This window comes from Nelusetta ayraudi, unplaced genomic scaffold, assembly GCF_046127955.1.
Source record: "Nelusetta ayraudi isolate G7.1 ecotype Tasmania unplaced genomic scaffold, CSIRO-AGI_Nayr_v1 ptg000079l, whole genome shotgun sequence".
Lineage (NCBI taxonomy): Eukaryota > Metazoa > Chordata > Actinopteri > Tetraodontiformes > Monacanthidae > Nelusetta > Nelusetta ayraudi.
Window position 1 is genome coordinate 540393 of NW_027466129.1, and position 27467 is coordinate 567859.

Below are 27467 nucleotides of genomic sequence, written 5' to 3' on the forward strand. Positions count from 1 at the left end.
GACGTAACATTTCTGACTTGTAATTGTATTATTTAAATCGCTTCCCCTTTGATTTGTTTTCCACCCACCGGCTACTCAGAATCGCAGCCGCTTCCACAATTCTCCGCTGTCACTGTCAGTTTGTTTGTTTGTTTGTTTGTTTGTTTGTTTGTTTGTTTTTACCTGCGGCGAAGGTGATCTGAGCCACGGTGCCCATGGTGGTCACCCCGCCTTGTCGCATCACTCTCCGGGCGGCTTGGAACACGTAGGCCCCGGACAGGAGGAGACCGCCGCCGGACACGACCCGGCAGCTCCAGCAGTTCTGGAACCTCTGGCTCGGCGTGAGACCGGGGACGTCAGAACCTGCCGCGGCTGCTACCGGTCTCGTTGACATTGCGCTGCGGCGTCTATGCTAATGCTAACGCGAAACACTCTCGCTGATTATAAACCCACGGGGGTGCACGAGATTAACACCGGGAGTCGGGCAACTTTCGGGGGAGGGGAAACTACCTCATGAAGGTAAAAAAATAAAATAAAATAGTCCTTCAAATGCCTTCAGCCCGTGGAGAGCGACTTATGATTGTAGCATTTCCGGGTTATCAGCCGTCACTTCTTCCTGAGACTTTCAAAGTAAAGGTTTGTGTTTTGCGTGTTGACGTTTAGCTGCAGGTTGGACGCCCTGGCTCTTCAAATCCCTCTCTCTTTTTATGTTAAGGAAAATGTTTTTATTATGCGTTCTAATTTTAATCGGAACGTCAGTCGACGCTCAGACTGAAGCTTTCGTGGACTCGTCTTTCATCGCAGCTGTTTACGAGCACGACGTTATTCTGAATCCAGCACCCCATGTCCCGCTGTCCCGCATTCAGGCTCTGCAACACCTGCAGAAGAACCTGGACATCTACGAGGAGCAGGCGGCTCATGCCGCACGACAGGTGCGAACAATCCAGGACGGTAGATCACACAGATAGCATAGAGAATAAACATCTTTAAACTGGGAGGTAAATCATCATTTCCGGAGTTGGACTTTGGACCTTGTTGCTCAACCCTGAAGCATGTTGCAAGAGTCGTAGTCCAAACTTCAAACAACTACATACTATAGTATGTTGTTAGTATGTTGTTGTTGTTGTTTTTTGTTGTTTGTTTGTTTTTGTTGCAACAAAAAAAAAAAGTTCCAGATCTTCCTCGAAACTCACTGGGATGACTGTTTCATGATATTCTAAATTTTAAAGAAAAAAAGTTCCAGATCAGCTCAAAACTGAGTTGTATGACAGTTTAACATGAAAAAGTGTCATTGAATGCAAAATTTCAACATCAGTTCATCACAAAATCAAGGGGAAAAAATGGACAAAAGACACATTGTAGCGTGTCAACTTTTTTTTGCGGAGGCCAAAAAATATAAACTTCTAAATCAGTTTGAAACTCACCGGGATGACTGTTGTATGATAGTTTAGCATGACTAAGAGTGCTAGAATGCTAAACATGTCCTAATATCGAAAAAAAAAAAAAAAAAATGATTGGGATGATTGTTAGATGACCTCAGTTTGTTAGTCACATGACTTTGGGATCCTGGGATCTCAGTTTAAAGACTCATAACAAGTGATGTTGCATTTTCCATTAGAACCCTGAGAATGAAAGATAAATACAACACCAGAAGCTTTCTACAAGTCAAGTAGGAGTTCAGCGTGCGAGCTAAATGTTTTGGACTTCTTTAGTTTGGTGGTTCGCCTCTGGCGAAGGGCAAAAGTACAGGAGCTAAAAAAGTAGGAGCTAAAAAATGAAAGGTCCCCGTAACTCACTGGGATGACTTTTACATGCAAAAGAGTGATATGATGCAAAACCTCAACATGTCTGAAATTCGAAAGAAAACAAAATCCTGTATTATGTCGTTTTCTTTGTGGGGAGTGGGCTTTTTAAAACTAAATCAACCTCGACGTGATGACTGTTCTGAGCATCCTAAATGTTTTTGGGTTTTTTTTCTTCTCTCTCAGGGCGCCCAGATCCTGGTCTTCCCAGAAGACGGTCTCCAAGGTTTCAACTACAGCCGCACGTCCATCTCTGGCTACCTGGAGACCATCCCCGACCCGCAGCAGGAGAGCTGGAACCCGTGCACGGATCCACAGAGACACAACGGCACCGAGGTAAACACACCTGTTGAGCTCCAAAAAATCCAAAAGCCTCCGGGAGGCGCCGACTGATTCAGGTTGTTGTCGGGCTGCTTTCCGACAGGTTCTCCAGCGGTTGAGCTGCATGGCCCGTCGACACCGCCTCTACCTGGTGGCCAACATGGCCGGGCGCCAGCCCTGCCCTCTGAGCGCTGACCCCGCCCACTGTCCCTCCGATGGACACTGGCAGTTCAACACCAACGTGGCGTTCAGGTTTTACGATGAATCCTTGTATCGTTCGTTTCGAGGTAGCAGCAGGAGGTCAAATCTTCCAGCCGCTGCGTCGCCCTCTGACCTTGTCTGAAATTAGCACAAATGTGTTGATTTTTGTGATGCCTGCCTGCAGCTCTGAACTCACTGGGATGGCTCTTACGTGATAGTTTAGCATGAAACAGAGTTACGGAATGCAAAATATCAAAATATATATTTTCAGGGGCCATTTTCAGGGGATGATTGACGCTTGCAAGATCCGTCTCATTGACGAAACATTTTTTTTTTTTTTTTTTTTAAAGAAAGAAAACAAGTCGTGATTTAGTTTTTTTGACTTTGGTTTTATTTTGAAAAATGATGGATGGATCGATCGATATGATCGATGCATACATTTTGGTGGCAGTTTGACTACAGCTTGAAGCGTCTGATGTTGCTGCTGCTTCCTCCCGTGCAGCTCCGACGGGCTGCTGGTGGCTCGTTACCACAAGTACAACCTCTACTTCGAGGAGGCCTTCGACGTCCCGCCGCGGGCCGAGGCCGTGACCTTTGACACGCCCTTCGCGGGCACATTCGGCCTCATCACCTGCTTCGACATCCTGTTTGCCAAGCCCACGCTCACCCTGGTGGAGAAGGTAGAGAAGCGCGTTTCTCCCTCTAAAATATCATCAACTTTTGTATTCAACTACAAAACAGCAGAGTTCAGAAAGCTCCACTTCAAGCAAAAACAATTATGATAACAAGTAAATCACTACTTTTAACAGATTTTTTTAATCGTTTCAGCACAAAAGTAACAACAGTAGACAAAGTATTTATACTTGGTTACTTAGTGTTGATTTAATAAACCACCAAGAAGCTTCCGGCTGACTCGACCTTCTCTCTCTCTCTCCCACCCCCTCACTCCTCGTCCAGGGCGTGCGACAGCTCATCTACCCCACGGCCTGGATGAACCAGCTCCCCCTGCTGGACAGCATCCAGTTCCAGCGGGCCTTCAGCCTGGGCGCCAACGTGACGCTGCTGGCGGCCAACATCCGCAACGACGGCCTGATCATGACGGGCAGCGGCATCTACACGCCCCACAGCGCCACCTACCACCACGCCCTGCTGGGGGTGGAGCCGCAGGAGGGCCGGCTGCTGGTGGCCAGGGTGCCGGTGTGGGACCCCCACTGGGTGGGCGTGGCCCCACCCCCACCACCACCACCACCACCTGCTGCTGCAGCTCCAGGCTTCTGCCACAAGGAGGCACCCTGCGACGAGGCTTCTCCACCCGAGGCCCCTCCCACCTCCGTCTCGTCCATGATGTACGACCCCTTCACCTTCGCCTTGCTGGACGGCGCCCGGGGCCACCTGAAGGTGTGCCACGGCACCTTCTGCTGCCGCCTGCAGTACCGGCGCTTCCCCACCGGCGGCGCCGCCGAGCTCTACGCGCTGGGAGCGTTCGCCGGGACGCACACCGTCAACGGACGCTACGCTTTGCAGGTGAGGACAGCAGTAGAGGGAATCATGGGAGATTTCTTTTTTTTTTTTGCAAATGGTCACAGTGATAAAAAGTGATGGAGACTAAACGTTTGTCAACCGGTGGGCCAGATCCAAAAGTGGCTCACGGAGCGGTTTTGATTGGGTCACAGCTTCGTGGGTAGTTTGCTTTTGTTTCTTTTAGGAAAGGAATTTTAAAATCTATATATTATACATATATATATATATATTTGGTGATTAGCCCTCTGTTTGCAGCCTGTGGCTAAAACCTTTTTTCATTTTTGCCGCTTCCACATGTTTGGAAGGCGAGGTGAACAAGTTTGGGCCTCAGAGTGAGCCACAGAGTCACAGAGAGGAGGGATGGGCGCCCTCTGTGACATCACAGAGGGCTCCACGCTCAAAAGGCTGTGATGACCGGTGACTGGTTCTGTCTCTGCTGCTGCAGGTGTGCGCCCTGGTCCGCTGCGCCGGGTCGACCACGGCCTCCTGCGGACAGGAAGTGGCTGTGGCCGAGACCAGGATGGACTTCCTGCTGGAGGGGGTCTTCGCCAGCCGCAGGCACGTGTACCCGTCGGTGTTGGCCAGCCGGATGGTGCTGGAGCAGCCAGAGGCCGTGGAGGTGGAGGAGGTGACGGAGGAGGGCAGCGCTGTGAGGATGAGACACTCCAACATGACGGCCGGCCTGGTCACCGCCTGCCTGTACGGACGCGTCTATCACCTGGACAGCCAGTGACTCGGGAAGGAAGTATGATTTAAAAAAAACAAAACAAAAATTTGGGCTATTTAGGCCGCGTTCACACTACATCTGATTCAAATCGGATTCCTTCTCAAATCCCATTCTTAGTGCTGACTGTCCACACTGTGTTGTAGCCAGTGTCCAAATGGGATGTGGTTCTGTTCAGACTGGGCCACATTATTGAGCCCTATGACAGGTTGCTGTAGCAACGAGGTGTCAGCGGAGGCGTGGCCCAACGGAGTGTGTGATGTGTGATGTCATCACATCATTGCGACTATGGATGGAACTACTGTATCTCCCCACACACTGATGAGCCAATGAGGTTCCTCCTCTGTCCAGGCACTGACGTTTCTGGCGGCGCTCTCTGGTGGCGCTCTCTGGTCTGGCACATTGGCAATTTTTTCACACAATTAATTTTGACACTGCAGTAAATTAAAAACAAATATATTTATTCATTCATTGCTTCGTTGTTGTTTTTTGTTGTTGTTTTTTTTTGTTGAAAAAACATTGCACCAAGTAGCTCGTTAGCTTCCGCCTAAATGTTGCTTGTTCCTTTAAAAAAACAAAACCAAAAAAAAAGGGAGGGGTGGGAGTGACGGTGTGGGGGGGGGCAAGACTTCTTCCTTTCTCTCGGCACAACCATGTACAACAAATGAAGAAAATGTCTCTTTGTGTGTGTGTACACACAAACACAAACACACACACACACACTCACTCACAGTCACAGTCAGCCACTGTGTCACATGACTCTCCGTGTCGTCCGGTTGGACAGTCTCTGCGCTCAGCACAATGATAGTGGAGTCCGACACCGAGCTAACACCGAGCTAGCGACAGCGGCTAAATCAATAATGTTCATCATCAGGACTTCCCTCCACAGGTTGGCGAGCGCACGGTGCAGATTAATGAAATGAATATTACAAAACAATCATTAATCAGGGATCAGGGAGGGACATCCTCCTGGTCCCCCCGGTGGCTTCACACTCGCGGTTTGTTCTCAAGATAAATATGATAAAATAAAGGTTTTTTTCCACCTGCACTCTGTCGTTAGAGTTGTAGCTGTACGGAAAATAACATTCTGAAAATGTGTTTTTTTTATAAGCTGTTAAAAAAAAAATAAAGCAGGTTCATTAAAAAGAAATCATTAATTTAAAATTAAATACAAAAAAGAAGAGAGAAGAGAGAAAAAGAAACAGCGAGGAGGCCACACTAGTAGATGGCATCAAGCCAGATCTGCTGTCAGGGGAGGCTGACGCTCAGTAGCCAATGAGAGGGAGGCAATTGGCAGCCAATCACAGCATCCATCCGTCTGTCCGTCCGTCCATCTGTCTGTCCGTCTGTCCGTCCTTCCTTCTTTCCTGAATCGTCGTTGTTAATCAGAACCTCAGCCGAACCCGCTGGCAGCCAACTTTAAAGAAACTAACAGCTGCGGAGCCAACATCACCGGCTCCTCCCACTACCTCCACCCGCCGCTGTGTTAAGGCTCCTCCCCCTCAGTACGTCTCCGAGTCCGAGTCGTTGAGGTCGTCTGAGGCCGAGGACAGCGGGCGGCGCGGCCTGCAGTAGGAGGCGTGGTTGGGCCTGAGAGGGGGCGGGGCATCGAAGGCCACGCCCTTGGAGATGTGGTTGTTGGAGGTGGGGTGGTGGTGGTTGACGACCGCCGGCGCCACAGAGAGAGCCGGCAGAGCGGCGATGGTGACCATGGGGGAGGTCGGCATCATGGAGTTGAGGATGAGTGCCAGGCAGTCGGCCACGTCCCTGTTGGGGGCGCAAGAGAGCGCCGGGGTGTAGCCTGCAGAGAGGGGGAGGGGGAGGAGGAGGTGTCAAATTATTAACTTCTTTAATCACGATTAAACTTGATTAAATTTCCACAGTTAACTGAGGTTGGGGTTGGGGTTAAGGGTTGGGGTTAAGGGTTGGACGTAGTTTTAGGGTTGGGGTTCGAGTTGGGGTTGAGGGTTGGACGTAGTTTTAGGGTTGGGGTTGGGGTTGGGGTTGAGGGTTGGACGTAGTTTTAGGGTTGGGGTTAAGGGTTAGGGTTGGGGTTGGGGCTGGGGTGAAGGGTTGGAGTTGGGGTTGGGGTTGAGGGTTGGACGTAGTTTTAGGGTTGGGGTTGGGGTTGGGGTTGAGGGTTGGACGTAGTTTTAGGGTTGGGGTTAAGGGTTAGGGTTGGGGTTGGGGTTGGGGCTGGGGCTGGGGCTGGGGTGAAGGGTTGGAGTTGGGGTTGGGGTTGAGGGTTGGACGTAGTTTTAGGGTTGGGGTTAAGGGTTAGGGTTGGGGTTGGGGCTGGGGCTGGGGCTGGGGCTGGGGTGAAGGGTTGGAGTTGGGGTTGGGGTTGAGGGTTGGACGTAGTTTTAGGGTTGGGGTTAAGGGTTAGGGTTGGGGTTGGGGCTGGGGTGAAGGGTTGGAGTTGGGGTTGGGGTTGAGGGTTGGACGTAGTTTTAGGGTTGGGGTTGGGGTTGGGGTTGAGGGTTGGACGTAGTTTTAGGGTTGGGGTTAAGGGTTAGGGTTGGGGTTGGGGTTGGGGCTGGGGCTGGGGTGAAGGGTTGGAGTTGGGGTTGGGGTTGAGGGTTGGACGTAGTTTTAGGGTTGGGGTTAAGGGTTAGGGTTGGGGCTGGGGTTAGGGTTTGGGTTGGGAGGAGTGGAAGGACCCAGGGGGAAGCAGCCCCCACTTTTAAACCACTGGCTTAGACCCTCTGCAGTCTGATTTGCAGAAAATAAACACAACCAACGTTAGCACAGTGCAGAGTGGAAACCGTGCTACGGCTTGAGGACCTGACTACGGGTGAATGGAAGGGACAAAAAGACTTTCAATATATCCCATTGCGATTGACGCATTCATGCCAAGGCAACAACGTTTGCAGACTCACCGTTCTCGTCCACTGCCAGCACACTGGCACCTTTACCCAGCAGCTCCTGGACCACCACCGTCAGCCCCTTCCTGGCTGCCACGTGCAGCGGCCTGCAGGGGGCGGGAGGTGGGAGGCACGAGGGGGGGGGGGGGGTGGACGCAGCGTTAAAACAAGCGGGACTCTGGGAAAAAGCTGAGAAACTGTGTTTGAGTCCACGTACGTCTGAAGAGCAGCGTTGGTGCAGTTGACCAGGTTCCTGTCGCTGATCTTCTCCAGGATCAGCAGGGCGCACGTCTCGTGACCCTGACAGCCAGCAGAGGACACAGTCAGAAGGATGAGAGAAGAAGAGGGGGAAAAAAAAGAGATCACGTTGCCGTGTTTTTTCAATCAATTAATGACTTGCAATAAAACACTCGTTAATATGTCAATGTTGTGTAGATCATTTGTAAATAATCCAAATGTCCATAAGATGTAAATATTTTTCATTTATTTATTTTCATTAAAAAAAAAAAAAGAAAAAAAAAAGCACTATATTATTGCTCTAAGTACCACTAACATTTCTCCATTGTGGGATAAAACGAGACATTCAAGAAAAACAAAGTGGGCAGAATGATCAACGCTGAGCTACCTTGCAGCAGGCCAGGTGCAGCGCTGTGTTCCTGTGCGAGTCCTGCAGCGTCAGGTCGGCCTTGGCGCTGCTCACCAGCACCTCTGAGAGAGGTCAAAGGTCGCGGCGAGGAAGAAACAGCCAAAGAAGAAGAAGAAACAGACACAGACACAGACAGCAGCTTCCGTCAGGGTGCGTGCACGTTTGTGTGTCTGTGAGTGTGAGTGTGTGTGTGAGATCGCACTGACCCACGGTGTTGGTCTGCCCGTTGAGGGCGGCCATCATCAGCGGCGTGCGGCGCAGGTGCGAGTCGACCACGTTGGCCTGAGCGCCGTGGCTGAGGAGGAGCGAGACGCACTCCACGTGGTCGGAGAAGGCCGCGGCGTGGAGGGGGGTCCTGGCCCGCGCACACACACACACACACACACACACACACACACACACACACACACACACACACACACACACACACACACACACACACACACCGTAAACCAAGGGAAGACCCACGGGAGTAAAGAAGCGTGATGTGGGCGGAGTCTTCCTCCCACCTGCCCTTGGCGTCGGTGGAGTTGACGATGGCTCCGCCCAGCGACTCGATCAGCATCTCGGCCACGCCCTCGTTGTCGTTCATCCTGGGACACACACAGGGTCACAGGGTCACAGCAGGGTCACAGGGAAGCTTCCCGCTCATTTTCACCGATCAAAGTTTCAAAAAGGTTTCCACGACCGCAAGCTATAAAATACAGAATTTTCATACTTAAAAGACATGCATGACCTTTGCCAATGACCTGATGATACAATCATCGCTTACAAGCGTACAATCAGGATGGAACAACAAACACATTGTGCTCGTTCGCAAGGGGAACCACAGTCAGATTTCATGAACTCTCAGTGACTTTGGGAAAACTTCCATGACTTTTCTTGGTTTTCCGCGACCGCAGGAACTTGCACACAGGGTCACAGGGTCACAGGGTCAGAGCAGCGAGCCTCGCTGAAGGCAAACAATACACAGAGTCTTACACGGCGCAGTGCAGCGGGCTGAAGGAGTTTCCCAGAATCTTCCGGAAGACTTCCTGGTCCAGCAGCGCCTCCACGCAGGCGTCGTACCCTGCAGCGAGGAGCAGGACGGGACGGGTTTAAACGCTGGGACACTGTGAGTGTGTGTGTGTGTGCGTGTGTGTGTGTGTGTGTGTGTGTGTGTGTGTGTGTGTGTGTGTGTGTGTGTGTGTGCACACGTGTGTGTCTGCGCACCGTTGTAGCAGGCCCAATGCAGCGGCGTGTAGCCCTGGTTGTCTGTGAGGTGTGCCTGGGTGGGCCACAGGGTGGCGCCGGCCTGCAGCAGGGCACCGAGGGCTCCCACCCGGCCGCAGGCGGACGCCAGGTGCAGCGGCGAGCGCCCCTGCACGTCGCGCACGCACACGCTGGCCCCTCGCTGCAGCAGGGCCTCCACACACTCCTCCTGGCCCGTCGCTGCCTGTAGACAAGAAACAGTGCATGAGCCGCCGAGTGTGTGTGTGTGTGTGTGTGTGTGTGTGTGTGTGTGTGTGTGAGTGAGTGAGAGTGAGAGAGAGAGAGAGAGAGAGAGAGAGAGAGAGAGCGAGAGAGAGAGAGAGTGTTTTAAACAAGATGAAACCGCCGGTGTCTCACCCCCCGGTGCAGCGCCGTCCTCCCCCAGCGGTCCTGGTGCTCCACACTGGCGCCCTGGCTGAGCAGAGAGAACACACACTCTGCATGTCCGTTCAGCACCGCCAGCATCAGGGGGGTCCTGCAGGGAGGGCAGGGGGGGCAGGTTAGGATGGATTCACACACACACACACACACACACACACACACTTACTGTCCATTGATGTCTTGTGCATCCATGTCGATGTGTTGGCTGTCGTTGGTGCTCATGAGCAGGCGAAGGCACTCCTGGTGACCGTTCATAGCTGCACACACACACACACACACACACACACACACACACACACACACACACACACACACACACACACACGATGATTCATCTTCTACAAACAGTTATTATATACAAACAATGTTCTTGTATTTGCTGTATCCAAACTGTGTGTGTGTGTGTGTGTGTAAGCTCGCCCCCTACCTGCCGCGTGTATGGCCGTCTTCTTGTGGGCGTAGTCCCGGGTCATGGGCGAGGAGCCGTGGTGCAGCAGCAGGGACACACACTCCTGGTGGCCCCTGGAGCAGGCCAGGCTGAGGGGGGTCCGGCCCTCAGGGCTGCAGGTGTCCACCTCCAGCAGGGACGACAGCAGGACCTCCAGGGCGGCGCAGTGGCCGTGGTACGCCTGCATCAGGGGGAAGACACACACACACACACACACACAGGGGCGTCATCAGATAGCACACAACCTAACACACGCGCGCACACACACACACACACACAAACACGGACACTCACAGCCAGGTGCAGCGGGCTGACGGGGGCGTGGCTCTGCCCTGCGTCGCTGACGAAATCTGTCCCTGATGTTTCCATTAGCTGGGAAAAAAAACACACACACACAAAAAAAGACTGAAACACAAGTCACATGACTTCCACAGATTTAATATGTTTTGGGGGAAAAATAAAGAAAGAAAGAAAGAAAAATTGCCCCGATAATCATCATCAATGGTCTTCCCCCTGCCGTCCAGCAGAGGGAGCGAGTCACACAGAAAAGCCTCTCACCACATCGAGTGGAGTCTCGCTCGCCATCTGTGAGAAAAAACACAAACAGAAAGAGAGAGAGCGAGAGAGTGTTGACAGTGTCGTGATGGAATAATAAAAAAAAAAAACACGCTGCACCGCACTTCCCAGAATGCCGCTGTGACGCACCAGTTCCAGGCAGAGCGTGCAGCCGTAGGCCGAGGCGTAGTGCACGGCGTTGTAACCCTGTTTGTCCCTCACGCCGGGATCAGCGTTGTTCCTCAGCAGGTACTCCACGCACCTGGAGAGAGAGGGGGGAGGGCGTGGGGGATGAGAAGCAGTCGAACCCGGGCCAACCAGGACGATGGTAAGAGGGGGCGGGGCTTACTTTCCGTCCATGTCGGCGGCGGCGGCGTAGTGCAGGGCGCTGCAGCCGCGCTGGTCCAGCTCGTTGATGCTGGCGCCGGAGCCGGCCAGCGCAAACACACACTGGTAGTTGCAGTTGGCCGATGCATAGTGTAACGGAGTCCTGCGAGGGTCAAAACCAGAAGGAAAATGAAATAAAATGAAAAAGGTTTCGCTTTCCGCTTGATTGTCAGCATCATCGGGAATAAAAAAACAAAACAACAAACCTTCCAAAGTTGTCCTTCCTGTTGAAGTCGGCTCCGATGTTGAGCAGCAGGTTGACGCACTCCAGGTTGCTGCACAAACACACAGAGAGAGAGACGGCTTTGGCCACGCCCACTGACACGCTGACATCATCATCACGAGGCAGGAAGTGTTGTCTCACCCTCCAGCTGCAGCCGCATGCAGACAGGTCCTCCCAAAGTCATCAGCCGTGTCTATGTCCAGCCCTGCATGCGCGTGCAACACACACACACACACACACACACACACACACACACACACACACACACACACACACACACACACACACACACACACACACACACACACACACACACCATCTATTAGCACGTTAGCCGGGGTGGTTCCGGCCCTCCAGTCAATGGTGTGGGTGCCGTCTCACCCGAGGACAGCAGCTTCCTGCAGCAGTCGGAGAATCCGCTGAGAGCCGCCAGGTGCAGAGGGAACATCCCGTGAACGCCTCGCCTGAAGGGAAAATACATCAATAAATAAAGAAGTTCCAAAGACAGCCAGCAGAGTTTGAGTAGAGCCGCTGACAAGCAGACGGACAGAAAGACAGACAGGCAGACAGACGAACGGATGAATGGGCGGGCAGACAGATTGAGATACAGGCAGGCTGATAGTGGACAGACAGACAGGCAGGCAGACAGACAGACAGACAGACAGACAGAAGATGAACGGACAGACAGACAGACAGACGGTGAACGGACAGACAGGCAGACAGGCAGGCAGACAGACAGACTGACAGACAGACAGACGATGAACGGACAGACAGACAGACGGAGAAGCAGACAGACAGACAGACAGACAGACTGACTTGGCCGTGTCGGCTCCGTGCTTGATGAGCGCCGTGATGATGAGCTCGTGGCCGTAGCGGGCGGCGATGTGGAGGGGCGTGTTCCTGCTCTTGTCCTCGCAGTCAATCTCCGCTCCTGCACAACAGCAACAACAACGCACACACACACACACACACACACACACACAGAGAAGATGTTCAGCAGTCATAATACAGAGATCAGAACTCATTTGGTGTGATGTCCAAACACATTAAAGGCCCCATGTTCTAGAAAGTTCCACCCTCCTCCTCTGCAGCAAAATAAACAATGCAAAGAAAAGCAAACTCAAGTTTTGCAGAAAAGCATTATATTTAGCCCTCTGTTTGCAGCCTCCAGCTAAAAAAGAATGCTGTTGGACTTTCTTCGGACAAAAACGAGATGGTCTCAGAAAGGAGGAGGAGCCACCGCCCTGCCTGGTGGAGAGGAGGTGGGGGATCGGGGGGGGGTCACTAATATGGGAGGGGTTTCAGTGCTCTTTGTGACATTTTCAAAATGTGTGTGCATCAGTGCATCCTAGCGAGGGCCTGCTGAAGCAGTGTGTGGCCAGCAGATGGCAGACCGAGCATCTACTCACCGTTCTGGATGAGGGCCTGCGAGCAGGAGAACCTCCCGTGGGTCGCCGCCATGTGGAGGGGCGTCTTGTCGTCCTTGCTCTGCGCACACACACACAAACACACACACACACAGACACAGACACACACGCACACACACACACCTGGTTACCATCTCAAAGAGGGCAAAACAAGCCGCAGGCGAGGTTTTTTCTCCACACGGATGCTGGAGGATTAGATTGAGGAGACGTTGGATCCTGGACCCTGGTTGTGGACGGGACCATGCACACACCACACGCACGCACACACACACACACAGACTGGCAGGAACAGCTTGCAGCCTCGGGGGGACCCTCCCCGCCCACGCCGCCCTCCATATGTCTCTGCATCTTGAGGCTGCAGGAGGCCGATATCAGCTTCCATCACACTGATGCTTCACTTCGAAAGGCGCGTCAGTGTGTGTGTGTGTGTGTGTGTGTGTATGCATGGTCCGATCCACAATAGGGTCCAAGATCCAACGTCTCCTCAGCCTAATCTTCCTGCATCCACCTGCAAAACACTCCTGCACCTGCAGTGTGTATTGTTTAAGGTCTGTCTGTGTGTGTGTGTGTGTGTGTGTGTGTGTGTGTGTGTGTGTGTGTGTGTGTGTGTGTGAGAGAGAGGGAGAGAGTGTGTGTGTTGCTCGCAAGCGTCAAAAACGGCGGCCTATCTGCACGCACTCACCCGCATGTTGATGTGAGCGCCGTGGGTCAGCAGCAGCTCCTGGCACAGCGCCCCCTGGCGTGAGGAGGAGGCAAAGTGGAGCGGCGAGAAACCCCTCTCATTGACCTGAGATAAAGAGCAAAATAATCATTCAATAAAAAAAAAATAAATAAAAAAAGAACCCACAGAGTGCGAGCACGACGCTGCTGCTGAGAGAGACGCACCTGGTTGACGTTGGCGCCGGCCTCGATGAGCTCGCCCACCACCACGTCCTGTCCATTGTAGCAAGCCAGGTGGAGCGGGGTGTTGCCGTAGGAGTTGACCTCGTTCACCTGCGGCCAGGGCGAGAGAGAGAGAGCGAGAGAGAGAGAGAGAGGGAGAGAGAGGGAGAGAATGAAATAGACATAGGGAGAGAGAGAGAAAGAGAGAGGGAAGGAGAGAGAGAGAGAGAGAGAGAGAGAAAGAGGGAAGCAGAGAAAGAGAGAGAGAGAGAGGGAGAGAGAGGGAGAGAATGAAATAGACAGAGGGAGAGAGAGAGAAAGAGAGAGGGAAGGAGAGAGAGAGAGAGAGAGAGAGAGAGAGAGAGAGAAAGAGGGAAGCAGAGAAAGAGAGAGAGAGAGAGAGAAAGAGGGACGGAGAGAAAGAGAGAGAGAGAGAAAGAGAGACAGAGAAAGAGAGAGAGAGAGAGAGAGAGAGAGAAAGAGGGACGGAGAGAAAGAGAGAGAGAGAGAAAGAGGGAAGGAGAGAGAGAGAGAGAGAGAGAGAGAGAGAAAGAGGGACGGAGAGAAAGAGAGGGAGAGAGAAAGAGGGAAGGAGAGAGAGAGAGAGAGAGAGAGAGAGAGAGAGAGAGGGAGAGAGAGAAGGAGCGGTTGTTGGTTGTTGTCGATTGTGTTGTGTTGTGTGTTGTTGAGGCAGCGCCGCCTCATTTGGACAGAAACGATGTGGGACAACTTTGGGCCAAATTGATGCTTGATACACTTGTGTTCATTGTGTCTTCAGTTTTTCATATATTGACATATTTCCTTTTTACCGAAGAAAGATATAAAGATATAAACTCAATAAAATCACAAACTTTTGATATGCAAATAGACTAGACGCTGTTCAGCAACAGAATATATTTCGTCATTTTTTTTTTTTAAATGGTAAAAATTCACAGGTTGCCTGCGTGAGTAGATTGAACATTTAATTTTGTGCCATATCAAATCTTAGGGGGCAAAATGTGAGTGTTTACGGGCAGCGTGGAGCCCAGAGACCACTGAGGAGTCACTCGCTTCACTCACCTGGACCCCAAGGCCCAGCAGGTAGTGCACCGTGCTGCTCATGCCACTGGAGGCAGCGGCGTGCAGCGGCGTGTAGGCCTTCTTGTCCTTGCAGTCCACCTCGGCGCCGCTGGCCACCAGCAGCTTCACCACCTCCAGGTGACCTGGGAGAGGAGAGGCGGCCGTTAACTCTGAACATGAGCTGATGTTTAATCATTTAACAAACTGTTGAATTGAAAGGTCCAGTGTGTAAAATTTGGTTCGATTTCTGATTTTTACATTGGTAAAAACTTAAATACACTGCCCATATACATAAAATGGTGCTTATTTCTGTATAAGAATGTGCACAGATCAAAGGTCTCTGCTCTCAGTTAGCTGCCATCTCGCGCCGCCATATTTCTAAGGAAGCCTGGTGTGGACAATCCAGCTTGCGTGACAACGGGTTTCTTATTTAGGGTGAACTCTGGGGTTCTCAAATAAACCAACAAAGAGAGAAGGTGGACGAGGTATCCCGGTCTGTGCTCGCAGGCCACTGTAGTTCACTGGCACGCTTGGGAGAGGGAGGGAGAGCGAAAGAGCACAGCAACCTAAAACGTGATGTCGCCATTTCTAAATATTGCGCAGTGGACCTTTAAAGGTGAGACAATGAGTGAATAATAAAAGACGTGGCCAGAGGAGCAAAGTCCATCCTGTGCGGTGGTTTGGTCAAGGTCAAAAGGTCATTGAATGATTAGAGGGAGTTTTGTGTACTCCAGACTGAACTGACCCATGTACGCCCCCCAGTGGATGGCCCTCCTGTCCTTCTTGTCGAAGGCGTTGATGTTGGCTCCTCTGGACAGCAGCAGCTTCACCATCTGTCACACACACACACACACACACACACACACGCTGACTGTAGCTCTTCCCATGCAGCCCACCCACCCACCCACCCATGTGTGTGTGTGTGTGTGTGTGTCAGACAGGGACCCACCTCCACGTGTCCGCTGAAGGCGGCGTGGTGCAGCGCCGTGCGACCCGCCCGGTCCGACACGTTGACGTTGCTGAGCAGCGGCACCAGCGCCTCGGCGCAGCGCACCGCCTTGTTGCTGGCCGCCACGTGCAGCGGCGTCTGCCAGTTCTTGTCGCGGGCGTTGACATCGGCGCTGTGCTTGAGCAGCACCGCCACCGCGTTCTGCAGCCGCCAGGGAGAATCACTTGTTAGCAAGTCGCTTTCTTGAAATCTATTTATTGATTTATTTTTTTAGAAGGTGTTTTTAGCATGTTTGCAACAACAAGCTGCAATGTTGTTTCTTGGAGGGCCTCTGAGCCAACAGCAGCAGAGAGCGCACGTACGTGCACACACAAACACACAAACGCACTTTAAATTGCACTTGAGTTTTTAGTCTGATCTTTTTTATGAGGTTTTTATCTTTATCACGTTTTTTTATTGTTAGATTTTATTGCTGCTACTTTTTGGTGTTGCTGCCACTGGAACACATAACATTGATACTGTTTCTGTCTTGCGTATCCATTGCTGCTGTAACACAAACACAAATTCCCCGCTAGGGGCATCAATAAAGTTTGTTCAATTCTATTGCTGTGTTCAGGATGTTCAATGTCTGAATTTATTCATGCAGCAGCAACAACTTCAAGAGGTTGTTTTCACCTCACGTCACGCAGTTCAGTTGGAGGGCAGGAGGTGAAAAGCAGCTTAGTTGCTGAGGATCTGTCGCGTAGAGAAAAATTACAATGTTTCGCCGAGTTTACTGCTGCTGAAATCGCTCCGACCGAGAGAAAAAACATTTTTTTTTTTTTTTTGTAGTTCCAAAGGTTGATGTTGTTCATAAAAATCTCACCCACAACGCTGTAAAACGTAGCAGACACTGCTAACGCTAATGCCCATGTCTGTAGTGACCGCTTCCTCACAGGTACGCTAGCCTGTGAGCCTCGACAGCTGCACAATAGCAACTCTCCGGAACACTTTCCTCCATTTTTTTTGAACTCCCTGCTCACCATCCATCAAGTTTGCATATCATCATAACCACGTGAATGAAGCCCAGCTATTAGCGGAGGCTGTGGACAGCAGCGTTAGCAGGTGGAAGGAAGTGTTGTGACACGGTAAAGACAGACAACACGAGACGCCGCCCTGTGAACGCGGCTAATAATAGCCAATCAGCACTCGCCTCTGATCTGACCTGCAAGTTTATCATCTGCAGACCTTCCTGCTGCGACTCTGCGTTTTTCTTGCCTGCTGTGTGAGCTGCACTTCCTCCTACGGAATTTTTGTCGGCCGGCGGAAAAACTAGCGCAGCGGCTCGAAATTAAAAAAAAATTAAGTGAAAAATAAATGTCAGGGGTGCAAATGCGAAATGCATAACGCAAAATGCAAATACCTCACTGCAGGAGGCGACGGCTCGGTGGAGGGGAGTCAGCCACTTGTTGTCTTTGGCATTAACCCGGGCTCCTGGTGATGGAGGAGGAGGAGGAGGAGAAGAAGAAGAGGAAGGAGGAGAAGTTGGTGTTCTTTTCATCCACTAAAGACATGTTTACGGACAATAAACAAGACAAACACAGTTTTGCGGACATTCTTTTTTTTTTAACGAGGCTGTCGTGGGAGGTCTGCCAACCGTGTTGGCTGGAAGATAAAAAAAACTCCCATGATTCTCTGTCGCAAGAGCCTGAGGGTTAAAATAGCGCGAGAGCTACACCTGTCGCCTGCCCTTCACATGACCGGGAAACACGGGTCTCACACACACACACACACACACACACACACACACACACACACACATACAACACACACACACACAACACACACACACACACACACACACGCGCGCAGGACCCCACCCCTTGATGTGCTCAGCTGACACTTCGCAGAAAGTCAACCTGAGCTGAAGATCAGATGATCGATGAATTGTCACTTTTACCAGGCTGTCGTGACAGTTAGAAAAAAACAAAAACTAGGGCACGTAAGCAAGTGGGTAAGTCTGTCCAATCAAACGCAGAGAAAAAAAATATCATTGACAATAAGTGAAAGAAAGTCGATGGCTCCACATTAAGTGGATGTGCTGTCTAACGGGTGTCTGGAAAGGTTTTTTTGGGGGGGGTAAAAAAAAGAAAATGTACAGCACATGGGACCTGGGAGTTGTTTATCAGATGAAATGAGATTAAAGTGTCCCCCCCCCCCCCAGGATGTAAATATACTGGTGTGTATGTGGTTGAGTGGGCCAGACGCTGCACAACCCACCTGAGAGGATGAGCAGCTCGATGATCTCGGCGTCTCCCAGGTAGGCGGCGGCGTGCAGAGGCGTTCGCTTCTCGCTGTCCTGGCACGTCAGAAAAAATAGAAGGAGGAGGAGAAAAAGAACGAGGAGGAGGAGGAGGAGGAGCAGATGTATTAGAAGGGGCTGCACCGCACCGCACCGCAGCGCTTCACACACGTAAACAAACACACACACGTCAGAAACACGAGACGGCAGCAGGAAGCTGAAATGTCAATGGGGCAACTTTGCATCCATCACTTGGTGGAACCTGAACCAGCGCCAGAGAGCAATCAGCAGAGTGGCCTGGAGGTCATGTGACTGCAGCGGCCCGGCGCTGCTGACTCAGGAGGGACGGACAGCGCAGCACAGCAGCTTCACACATGAAGAGTCAGACAAGCAAGAGAGGAAACAGAGCAATGCTGACTGAAGGGAGGAGGGCATCAGATACAAATAATACCAGGAGGAGGAGGAGGAGGTGAGGAAGAGGGGAAGGAAAAGGAGAGAGAGGGGGAGAAGGAGGAAGAAGAGGAGAAGGGAGAAGGGCTGGAGGAGGCGGCGAAGGAAAAGGAGGTGAAGGAAGAGGATGAAGAGGAGGGGAAGGAGAAAGAAGAGGAGGTGGAGGAAGAGAAGGAAATGAAGGGGAGGAGGATGAGGAGCAGAAGGAGAAAGAAGGAGGATAAAGAGGAGGTGAAGGAGGAGGAGATGGTGTAGGAGGTGTAGGAGGAGGAGGAGGAGGAGGAAGAGGAGTAGAAGGAGAATGAAGAGGAGGTGAAGGAGGAGGAGATGGTGTAGGAGGTGAAGGAGGAGGAGGAAGAGGAGTAGAAGGAGAATGAAGAGGAGGTGAAGGAGGAGGAGATGGTGTAGGAGGTGAAGGAGGAGGAGGAAGAGATGGTGTAGGAGGTGTAGGAGGAGCAGAAGGAGGAGGAGGAGGAGGAGGAGGAGAGTCCTCAAAGCAAGAGGAAGGGTAAGAACGCAGTGGTCACGAGGCCTCGCTGACAGATTGATGTGCAGCTGAAAGCTGCGAGCGTCAACCAATCGATGGGAAGCACCCACAGGCTGACTGCCTGGTGTGTGTGTGTGTGTGTGTGTGTGTGTGTGTGTGTGTGTGTGTGTGTGTGTGTGTGTTGTGACCAGACCAGCACCCAGAGGTGCATTCAATCACAATCCGGGGTGGGGTGGGGGGGGGGTGTCAGGAGGGTGGTGACTCACTTGAATGTTGACGTCCTCCTTCTTGAAGATGAGGGATCGAACCTCGTCTGGGTCCACGTTGAAGATGGCTCTCAACAGAGAGGGCTGCGCAGAAGAAGAAGAGGAGGAGGCAGGTGAAGATGTTGCTCTCTGCTTTGAAGGAGGAGGTTCTCCATGACGATGGTTCACTTCCGGCTGCAAATCAACTCATTTGTCAGCAACACAAAACACAAGCTAGCCACCGCAGCTAGCTTCTGAGTCCTAGTCCATGCTACGCTAGCCAGCCATGTTAAAGAGTGAAAGAATGCACAGACGGGTTGATCGGTCCGGCCTGTTTTAATTATCAGCTGATTTATTCAAGAAGGTTCCACATGTTGCCAGGAAGTGGCCGATGAGTAGAGTGAACCATGGTGGGATCACCAGACCAGACCACAGCAGACTAGAGCAGACCAGACCAGACTAGACTAGACTAGACCAGAGGAGAGCAGAGCAGACTAGACTAGACTAGAGCAGACCAGACTAGACTAGACTAGCCCAGAGCAGACTAGACTAGAATAGACCAGACCTGAGCAGACCAGACCAGACCAGACCAGTCTAGACCAGAGCAGACTAGACTAGACCAGACAAGACTAGACTAGACTAGACCTGAGCAGAGCAGAGCAGAGCAGAGCAGACCAGACCAGAGCAGTCTAGACCAGAGCAGACTAGACCAGACTAGACCAGAGCAGACTAGACTAGACCAGACAAGACTAGACTAGACCAGACCTGAGCAGAGCAGAGCAGACCAGACCAGACCAGAGCAGTCTAGACCAGAGCAGACTAGACTAGACCAGACTAGACCAGACTAGACCAGACTAGACTAGACTAGACTAGACTAGACCAGACCAGACGCTCCACATCCAAGTTCAAAAGAGGTCACATGCTTGTTCATTTATTGCCCTTGTGACTTTTGAGAATTTTTGACAGTGAAAATGACTCATTAACGACACAAGACAAGAAAGAAAAATAAGCTTTTTTCCGCCCCTGAATGGAAGCTGGATAAAATGCCGTGAGCAAAGGTCAGGATTTCAAACACACGTCGCGTCGGAACTTTAGAACCGTGGACGTCAACGTTTTCAGATTCAAGGCTCCAGTTAAAAAAAAAAACAACAACAACTAAAAATAGGAGGTTTTAGTTATTTCTCAACATTTTAATGACTAACACATTGAGAGGAACAAGGGCTTTACAGGGCTGATTGACTGCAGAGGATTCTGTCATTTACAACAGCGGTCTCCAACCTCCAGGCCGCGGTCGGTGGTACCGGGTCGCACGGAAGAGAATAATTAACTTCTGCTGAGTAATTCCGTGTTATTTATCCGAGTCTGAACAATTTTATTTTGAAAAAAAATGACCGAATTCTCTCCGTTACATCCCCCCCTATGGCTCAACTCTTCACGCATGTCAACATGCTTGTCACCGCTACACCAAACCCACGAGCCAAGAAGTTAGCTAGCAACATGAGAAAGGAGGAAAGAGGAAGAGGCCCAGTGAGGAGCCAGAGGAGCTCACCACTTCCAGGAAAAAGAAAGCGAAACCAAGAAGCAACGTTGACCAGACAATGGCAGGAGTCCTACCACCACTCGCTGTATCTCCACAGAAGCCTCCTAAGCAACAGGCCCACTCTGCTTAACATGCGGCGAGCGGCTCTCCAGTGAGGCCCTGAAGCCTTCAAAACCCCATGGAGACTCCGAGACCAAGCAGCCTGCATTGGAAGACCAGCAGCCTTTGGAGCAGTGAGGAAGAAACACGCACGTCACTCATGTTTGCTTGTTGTCGCCGTGTCAAGAGCGCGCTGCTAATAAAGTTCCAAACGTGGACACAGCGGATCCACGGTTATTATTATATTTAGAAATCAACGCAGTTTTCATGCCGGTCCTTGAAAATGATTGAAAATGAAATGAAAAAAAAGATTGATTGACAACGTACAATCACACCTTTCTCCACCTTCCGACATTAATCCTCTCATTAACCCCCCCCCCTCACCTCCTCCCCCGCCCCCATCTAAAAATAAAGCTCCTCTCCCAGGCGTGTCGGCGTCGGGCTGCTGTCCCTCACACTGCCGCTGACCCCCAACTATTCCAGAAATCCAGACCCAGACGGCGGAGGTGGAGCAGCCGCATAAAGGACGGGGGATGGGGTGGAGGGGGTGAGAGAGGGGGTGGGGGTGGGAGTGGGGGGGCGGGAGGGTCCAACCCGGCACCCCCCTCCCAACCACCGCCCCCCCCGAACAGCCGACTGACCGGCCGGCCTTTGTTGCGTGCAGCTCGCAGCACAGACGACAAAGAGCCGGACGACTGCTGCTGCTGCTGCCGCTGCTGCGGCGGCTGCTGCTGCTGCTGCGGCGGCTGTCGATCTATAGCTTATACGGCCGCTTTGTATTGCCGATGACACCGGCGCTATATTTAGCGGCGGACTGCTGTATTGTCATGCAGCTAACTGTGCAGCTGCAGCAGCAGCAGCAGCAGCAGCAGCAGCAGCAGCAGCCGCAGGTCTGAAGCTCAAAAAACAACTCAACACAGGTGATTGAAGAGCGGCGTTCCCAGACGTTCCGCCTCACCTTGTCCTGGTGGGCGGCGGCCCTCCGCGAGCCATGATGAGACCGGTGCTCTGACGAGGAGGAGGAGGAGGAGGAGGGGGGGGGCTGGTGCCGAGGAGGAGGAGGGGCCGAGGAGGAGGAGGAGGGGGGGGAGGAAGGCTCGTCCTCCTCCACCTCCTCGAGCACCACGATGCACACACGGCTAGCCCGCTCCGACCGCATCAGGACAGCCGCTCGCTCACTCACTCACACTCACACACACACACACACACACACACTGACACTCACACATAGATACACCGCGTTCCCGTTTGCATGCGAGCACAATCCAGGTGCACGGCGGTCAGAAATAGATCCGGCAGTCCTGGAATTCCTGCTGGGAACAAACGCAGAAAATCTCCGGGGTGGGAAAAATAAAATAATCCAGCAGATCGTTCCGGCTTCAGTCGCTGTTTTTCAATTGGGCTGCGTTGCTGCGCTGCATTTCTGCCTCGCCTCCTCTCCTCTCGCCTCCTTCCTCCTCCTCCTCCTTCTCTGGAAGCAGCAGCAGCAGCAGCAGCAGCAGCAGGGGATTCCTCTGCGTAATGGTGGAGCCGAGCGGCAGCAGAATGAACCCTGGCCGGTCGGCCGGCAGCAACACGGGAAGCTACATGTCGTCACTGGGGCGACGCAGCAGCCGGGAACACACGCGTGCGCACATACACACACACACAGAGCGTGTGATTAGAGTGGACGGAGAGAGAGAGAGAGAGAGAGGGATAGAGAGAGGGAGAGCAGCTCAGCTCGATGCTAGCGTCGCTCTTTACTGGCGGACTGCTGAAGGCAGCTCTTTCAAAAGAGAGAGGGAGGGGAGAGGGCGGAGGGAGGGGGGCAGGGGGAGGTGGAGAGAGAGAGACAGACAGAGAGGCAGTGGGGTTGAAAGAGGTGAGAGAGAACAACAAAACAGCGAGCGAGTGGTGGATGAATGGAAGCAGGAAGGAGGAAACACAGTGAGTCTCACTCTTCTGATTCCTCATTCCTCACAGTGCTAGACCACAGCCCCCCCCCCCCCCCCACCTCACACCACCACACACACACACACACACACAGCAGTTTAATTGGCTGTGATCATGGATGGGGGGATGACGTGACGGTGCAGAGTGACAGAGTGATGATGGTGCAGCTCCATCGATTGATTGCTGAGCTCCGTCCTCTGGCTGTTGAGGAGGCTGTGCACTGAAGCTCCACCCCTTTCTCAGATCTGGATTGACTCTTCTATTTCAGACGGCAGCAAAAAAACAAACCCTCCCTAGCCCTGTGTTTACAGCCTCCTTCTAGATCGGACGCCTTCGTCGGCTCTTGCGCACGTCTGGAAGTGGGGAGAAATTTCACCCCCAAAAAAACCCACTGCTGGCGTTTGTGACATCACAAAGGGTGCTTCAGTAAAACAGAAGAACCTCCCCCATGCCCGGGGAGTCGACGGTTATTAATCCTTCGGTGAATTTTGCGTAACGCGGGACCTTCGATCAGCGTGGCGCGAGCGCACGCTAATGCTAAAGCAGGCTAACGGCGTTCCCACGTGTTTGGGGGAAAATAATGCCGAGCCGCAACGCGCAGCGCGGCGCTAAACGAAAGCACATGCTCCCACCATCGCAAATGTTCTGTCAGATTTCTTCTTTTTTTTTTCTTCTCAGCGACTGTGTCCCCTTAAACCCACACGCAAATAGACGCGGTTGCTCTTTCTAAAAATGTGAGATCATAAAAGAAAATGGATGCCAGATCTCTGTGTGTGTGTGTGTGTGTGTGTGTGTGTGTGTGTGTGTGTGTGTGTGTGTTCCTCTATCTCCGTTGTTGTTTGGGTGGCACAGCTTCAAAAAGTTCCCATCTCCTCATTATGAAAGTGGAACAAACAGACTTTGCCAGAGTTTGTGAGGACAGCTAACAAGCCCAGTCTGTGTGTGTGTGTGTGTGTGTGTGTGTGTGTGTGTGTGTGTGTGTGTGTGTGTGTGTGTGTGCGTGTGTGTCGTCCTTCACATTTAATACAGATCCTAACTGAGAGAGACGCAGCCAAACCACACAACCCCCATTAACGTGGAGCGAGGGATGGAAGCGAAGGAGGGCGACGGATGAGCAGAAGATCAGCGTTGACCCGAGAGACTTTCTGGGAAGCCAACAGACAGACAGACAGACGGACTGGCGGACGGACGGACCGACGGACCGACGGCCTCTTTCGGCTCGATGGTTAAAACAGAAGGACGAGCGACCTCCCTGCGTCTCCGCCCGGAACCTTGGACCCACTTCAGAAACGCACCGCAGCGGAGACGACGTCGATGGAAACGAACGGCCGCCGCTGTTTCTCGCTGCCACTCGCTGCGGCCCAAAGATTTCACACGCGGGAAGCTGCTCCGTTCACGCGTTTAAAAATAAGCGATCGCAACAATTGTGAAAAAAAAAAAAAAAAGCAACAACGCTCATGGGAACACAACGCTGCGCACTTCACCAGGGACCGGGTGCCGGGTCGACGTGTGAAAGTGGCAGCAAAAGTATGCGGCGTACGGTGACCTTTGCTCTGACCTTCAGTGTAACATAATCCCAGTGCAGAAACACAAAGGTAAGCACATGTTGGAGCGTGTGTGCGCGCGTGTGTGTGTGTGTGTGTGTGTGTGCATGTGTGTGTGTGTGCGTGTGCGTGTGCGTGCATGTGTGTGTGTGTGTGCGTGTGCGTGTGTGCGTGTGCGTGCATGTGTGTGTGTGTAAAACACAGCAACATATTTGGTCCTAAAGGAATCAGGAAGTAAGGAAGAATCAATCTGGCTGACGGACTTCCTCTACTAGAACTCGTCGCGAGGCCTCGTTGGTTCTTCCCTCACAGTGACATTTTTCTCTATGATCAAAACAAACGAAACCCTTCTACGTTTTACACGTTAAGCTCCTTTTGACAATCACATTTCATTCTACAAAAACTTCCTCATTAAAGAAAAAAAAACAAAAAAAACACGCTGGAATTCTAAAGTGTTCTACCGAGCAGCTTCGTCTGCATTTGTTTGTGTAATTCCAGTCACTGCCAGAGGAGGGAGACAAACTTCCTCCCGTTCTGTCCAGGACAAGGCCCGACGACAGATCGGATCAGAAAAGGGTCTCCATAGCGGTTAGTGGCACCCGGGATGTGTGGGCGAGTACACGAGCCTGTGATCCAGTGAAATACAACCGCCAACAACAACAACAACAACAACAGGCAGCAACACAGTGCTTCTGTCCGACCATTTGCCGACTGACACCAGCTGCACGGCCCAAACCTGCAGCAGGATGCCGCCGTGTGCAGTCCTGCCGCCCCCCCGCTGCTATTTCTGTCCATTTGTCCGTCAGCAGCACGACGCACAACAATGGAGAGGAGGGAGCTTTGAATCACAAACATTACACACATTGTCATCGTTGACTTGACTCGGACCAGGAGGGACCACTGAGCTGAGCCGTCGATAAGACACACACACACACACTGCCCTCCACTGGATCTTCCTGTGTCCAAACTCCCCAACTACAAAACATGATCTGCGTCGACATTCATTGTGTTCAATTTTGAAAATTGCAGGGAAAGAAAAGAGATAAAAATACGGTTGAGACCAGTCATGGATTCATCAACAGTTCAGCCACTGATATAATAGAGATTATAGTATAGTATAGATTGACTTGAATGTATCTTGTAATGACTGCAATTACTGTATAGTTTCATTTTGTATTTCTTTGGGCTGCAACAGCATAGTTTCCCAACTTTGGATCAATAAAGTACATTTATTCAATTCTAATCTTTTCTATATGATTGAGCGGTGGGAGGTTTACCACTGGACCCTTGAACTGAGAGGGGTTCAATGGGGCCCTGAACCTGGCCGACAGATGGACAAGTTTGCCAAAAAAAACCAAAAAAAAACCCCACCTTGGATTTATTTTCTTTCCAAGTCCATGTGGGCGGATAAGAAATGAAAGGTACAACACCTTGACACTGAAGGCTTCTGCTGGGGGTGAGGAACGTCCGGGTCACACACGACTGATCAAACTGACCCTCACTGTGCACCGGGTGGCCGCTGCCGTTTACAAGCTAGCAAGCGGCTTCCTGTTTGTATCACTGCTAAACACTGACTGCAGAACTGCTCCCGCTCTTTTCTTCTCAAGGGACCCCAAGCGGTCCTGCGAGCCCAGGCCGGCTGGGAAAAAAACTATTCAGAGGGGAGCTTCTTCTTCTTCTTTTTTTTACAAGGCCTTGGAATTTTCTAACAATGCATCCAGAGCCCGGGTTACTACAGGTTTCCTCGTACACAGTTAGGTCCAATTCAGAGGTAATGTTGTGTCCATTTAAGGGCACTTGGAAGGGAACGCAAAGGGGTGTGGGGGTGTGTGCACTGCTGAGCTCACCCTGAGTAATGCCGTCAATAATCCCTTTAAAGCCCGTGAAAGCTAGTTTAATTGTTGGCCACAGCTGGAGACTACCGGAGGCGGCCACCACCTGCCACCTCGGTGTGACAGACAGACTGACCTCACACACATCCACCACGGCAACAGGTGGCTGCCAACAGGCAGGCACCCAGGAAGGAAATCCGTAGGGGAGCCCCCACTGAATCTCAACCTTAATCGGAACCAACCTGGCTGCCATGACCACACACACAAACAAAACAAACAAACAAACAAACAAACCATCATGCACCTTCATTAGAAAGGGCGCACAATGTAAACATCCAACCGATCTCATCAGTTTATAACAGCGATGCACGACAGAAGCTGTTGGGTTAGCAGAAGGTTAGCGAGACCCTCGGTAGCCCACATTTGAAGTAGCTTCCCAGCTGCGTTCGCGACACCATCAACCACCAACGGCAACAGGCGAAGTCAAAAAAATATATATTTTTTTTAAAAAGAGGCTCGGTCTCAAACAAAACCGACTGACCGAGGTACTCTCGTATGGGGCTCGGAGCACTGAGTTGCAATTGAGCTAACTTAACCCAAAGCCACCAATTAGCGTGACGTTAGCAGCTGCGTCGCTGGCTTGAACAGCTTTTAGTCGCTGTGAGCTAGTCGCGCTTACCGCTAGCTAGTCGGCTAGCATGTCAGCCGCCGGAGCTGTGTGGAAGACGACAGACGGAACTAGGTTATCCCCGATAAGGTTTCCAGAAATACATATGAGCAAATGTGATCAAACTGTTTATTATGCACATATAACTCTTAACATGCTGGCGGTTTTTTTTTTAAGTTGAGCTATCGCTAAGATAAACAGTCGGACTAACGATGCAAAACTAGCATTGATTTTTTTTTTTTTTTTTAGTTTCTCAAAGGACAACAACGCATCAACGTACAGCACCCACGGTGTGTTAGCTAGGTAATATTAATAGTTAGGTTACGTTACCTGGTCTTGAATCTTCAAAACAGCCATTTTCCCTCTGTGTATTGTATGGAGAGGTGGTGTCGGGGGGGGAGCCACAGGAAGCAGCAACTCGCCCGGGAGTTGCTGGTAAATTAACCGGGGAGGAGAGGAGAGAGGAGGAGGACCCTCCGTCCGGAGCGGAGGCACGCAGTGGCAGCTTCTCCTTCCTGTCCGCCGACTCCGAGTCACCACATCGTGGAGACAGAAACGTCCAAACCGGGTAAGAAAGCTGAGAGCGAAAAACACTTCAGCTAATGCAACCGAGGGCTCCCATCCCTCTCCCTCTCTCACACACACATCCAGCAGTAGCAGCAGTGGCCGTCCAGCAGGGGGCCTCAGCTGCTCTCTGGACGTTCAAACGTCCAGAATCTGCACAGCTTCATTATTAAATGTTATTAAACCCCATTTATTGATGCAGTAAC

The 27467-nt window shown here is 51.7% G+C and overlaps 2 protein-coding genes across 3 annotated transcripts; one reads left to right on the forward strand and one right to left on the reverse strand.

Annotated features, from left to right (window-relative positions):
• Window positions 1–570: 570 nt before the first annotated feature.
• Window positions 571–5017, forward strand: btd (biotinidase). The gene is made up of 7 exons (XM_076044382.1): window positions 571–911; window positions 1968–2117; window positions 2206–2354; window positions 2806–2983; window positions 3261–3827; window positions 4270–4569; window positions 4695–5017. The coding sequence occupies exons 1-6, from the start codon at window positions 687–689 to the stop codon at window positions 4555–4557; spliced, it is 1557 nt and encodes a 518-aa protein (XP_075900497.1). The 5' UTR covers window positions 571–686; the 3' UTR covers window positions 4558–4569; window positions 4695–5017.
• Window positions 4989–27363, reverse strand: ankrd28a (ankyrin repeat domain 28a). 2 transcript variants are annotated; one of them, XM_076044372.1, is made up of 29 exons: window positions 27028–27363; window positions 19105–19188; window positions 17880–17958; window positions 17023–17093; window positions 15621–15821; window positions 15417–15504; window positions 14672–14814; window positions 13616–13723; window positions 13413–13517; window positions 12713–12791; window positions 12120–12234; window positions 11685–11767; window positions 11445–11508; window positions 11287–11355; window positions 11043–11183; window positions 10844–10955; window positions 10697–10723; window positions 10433–10510; window positions 10118–10319; window positions 9857–9947; window positions 9667–9784; window positions 9271–9493; window positions 9040–9127; window positions 8568–8651; window positions 8265–8413; window positions 8038–8120; window positions 7630–7712; window positions 7428–7519; window positions 4989–6349 (listed from the first exon to the last, which is right to left on the reverse strand). In XM_076044372.1, the coding sequence occupies exons 1-29, from the start codon at window positions 27052–27054 to the stop codon at window positions 6051–6053; spliced, it is 3186 nt and encodes a 1061-aa protein (XP_075900487.1). In that variant the 5' UTR covers window positions 27055–27363; the 3' UTR covers window positions 4989–6050. The 2 variants fall into 2 exon arrangements, with proteins under 2 accessions (XP_075900487.1, XP_075900486.1); XM_076044371.1 differs by lacking the exon at window positions 27028–27363 and adding an exon at window positions 21681–22399.
• Between the last annotated feature and the right edge of the window lie 104 nt (window positions 27364–27467).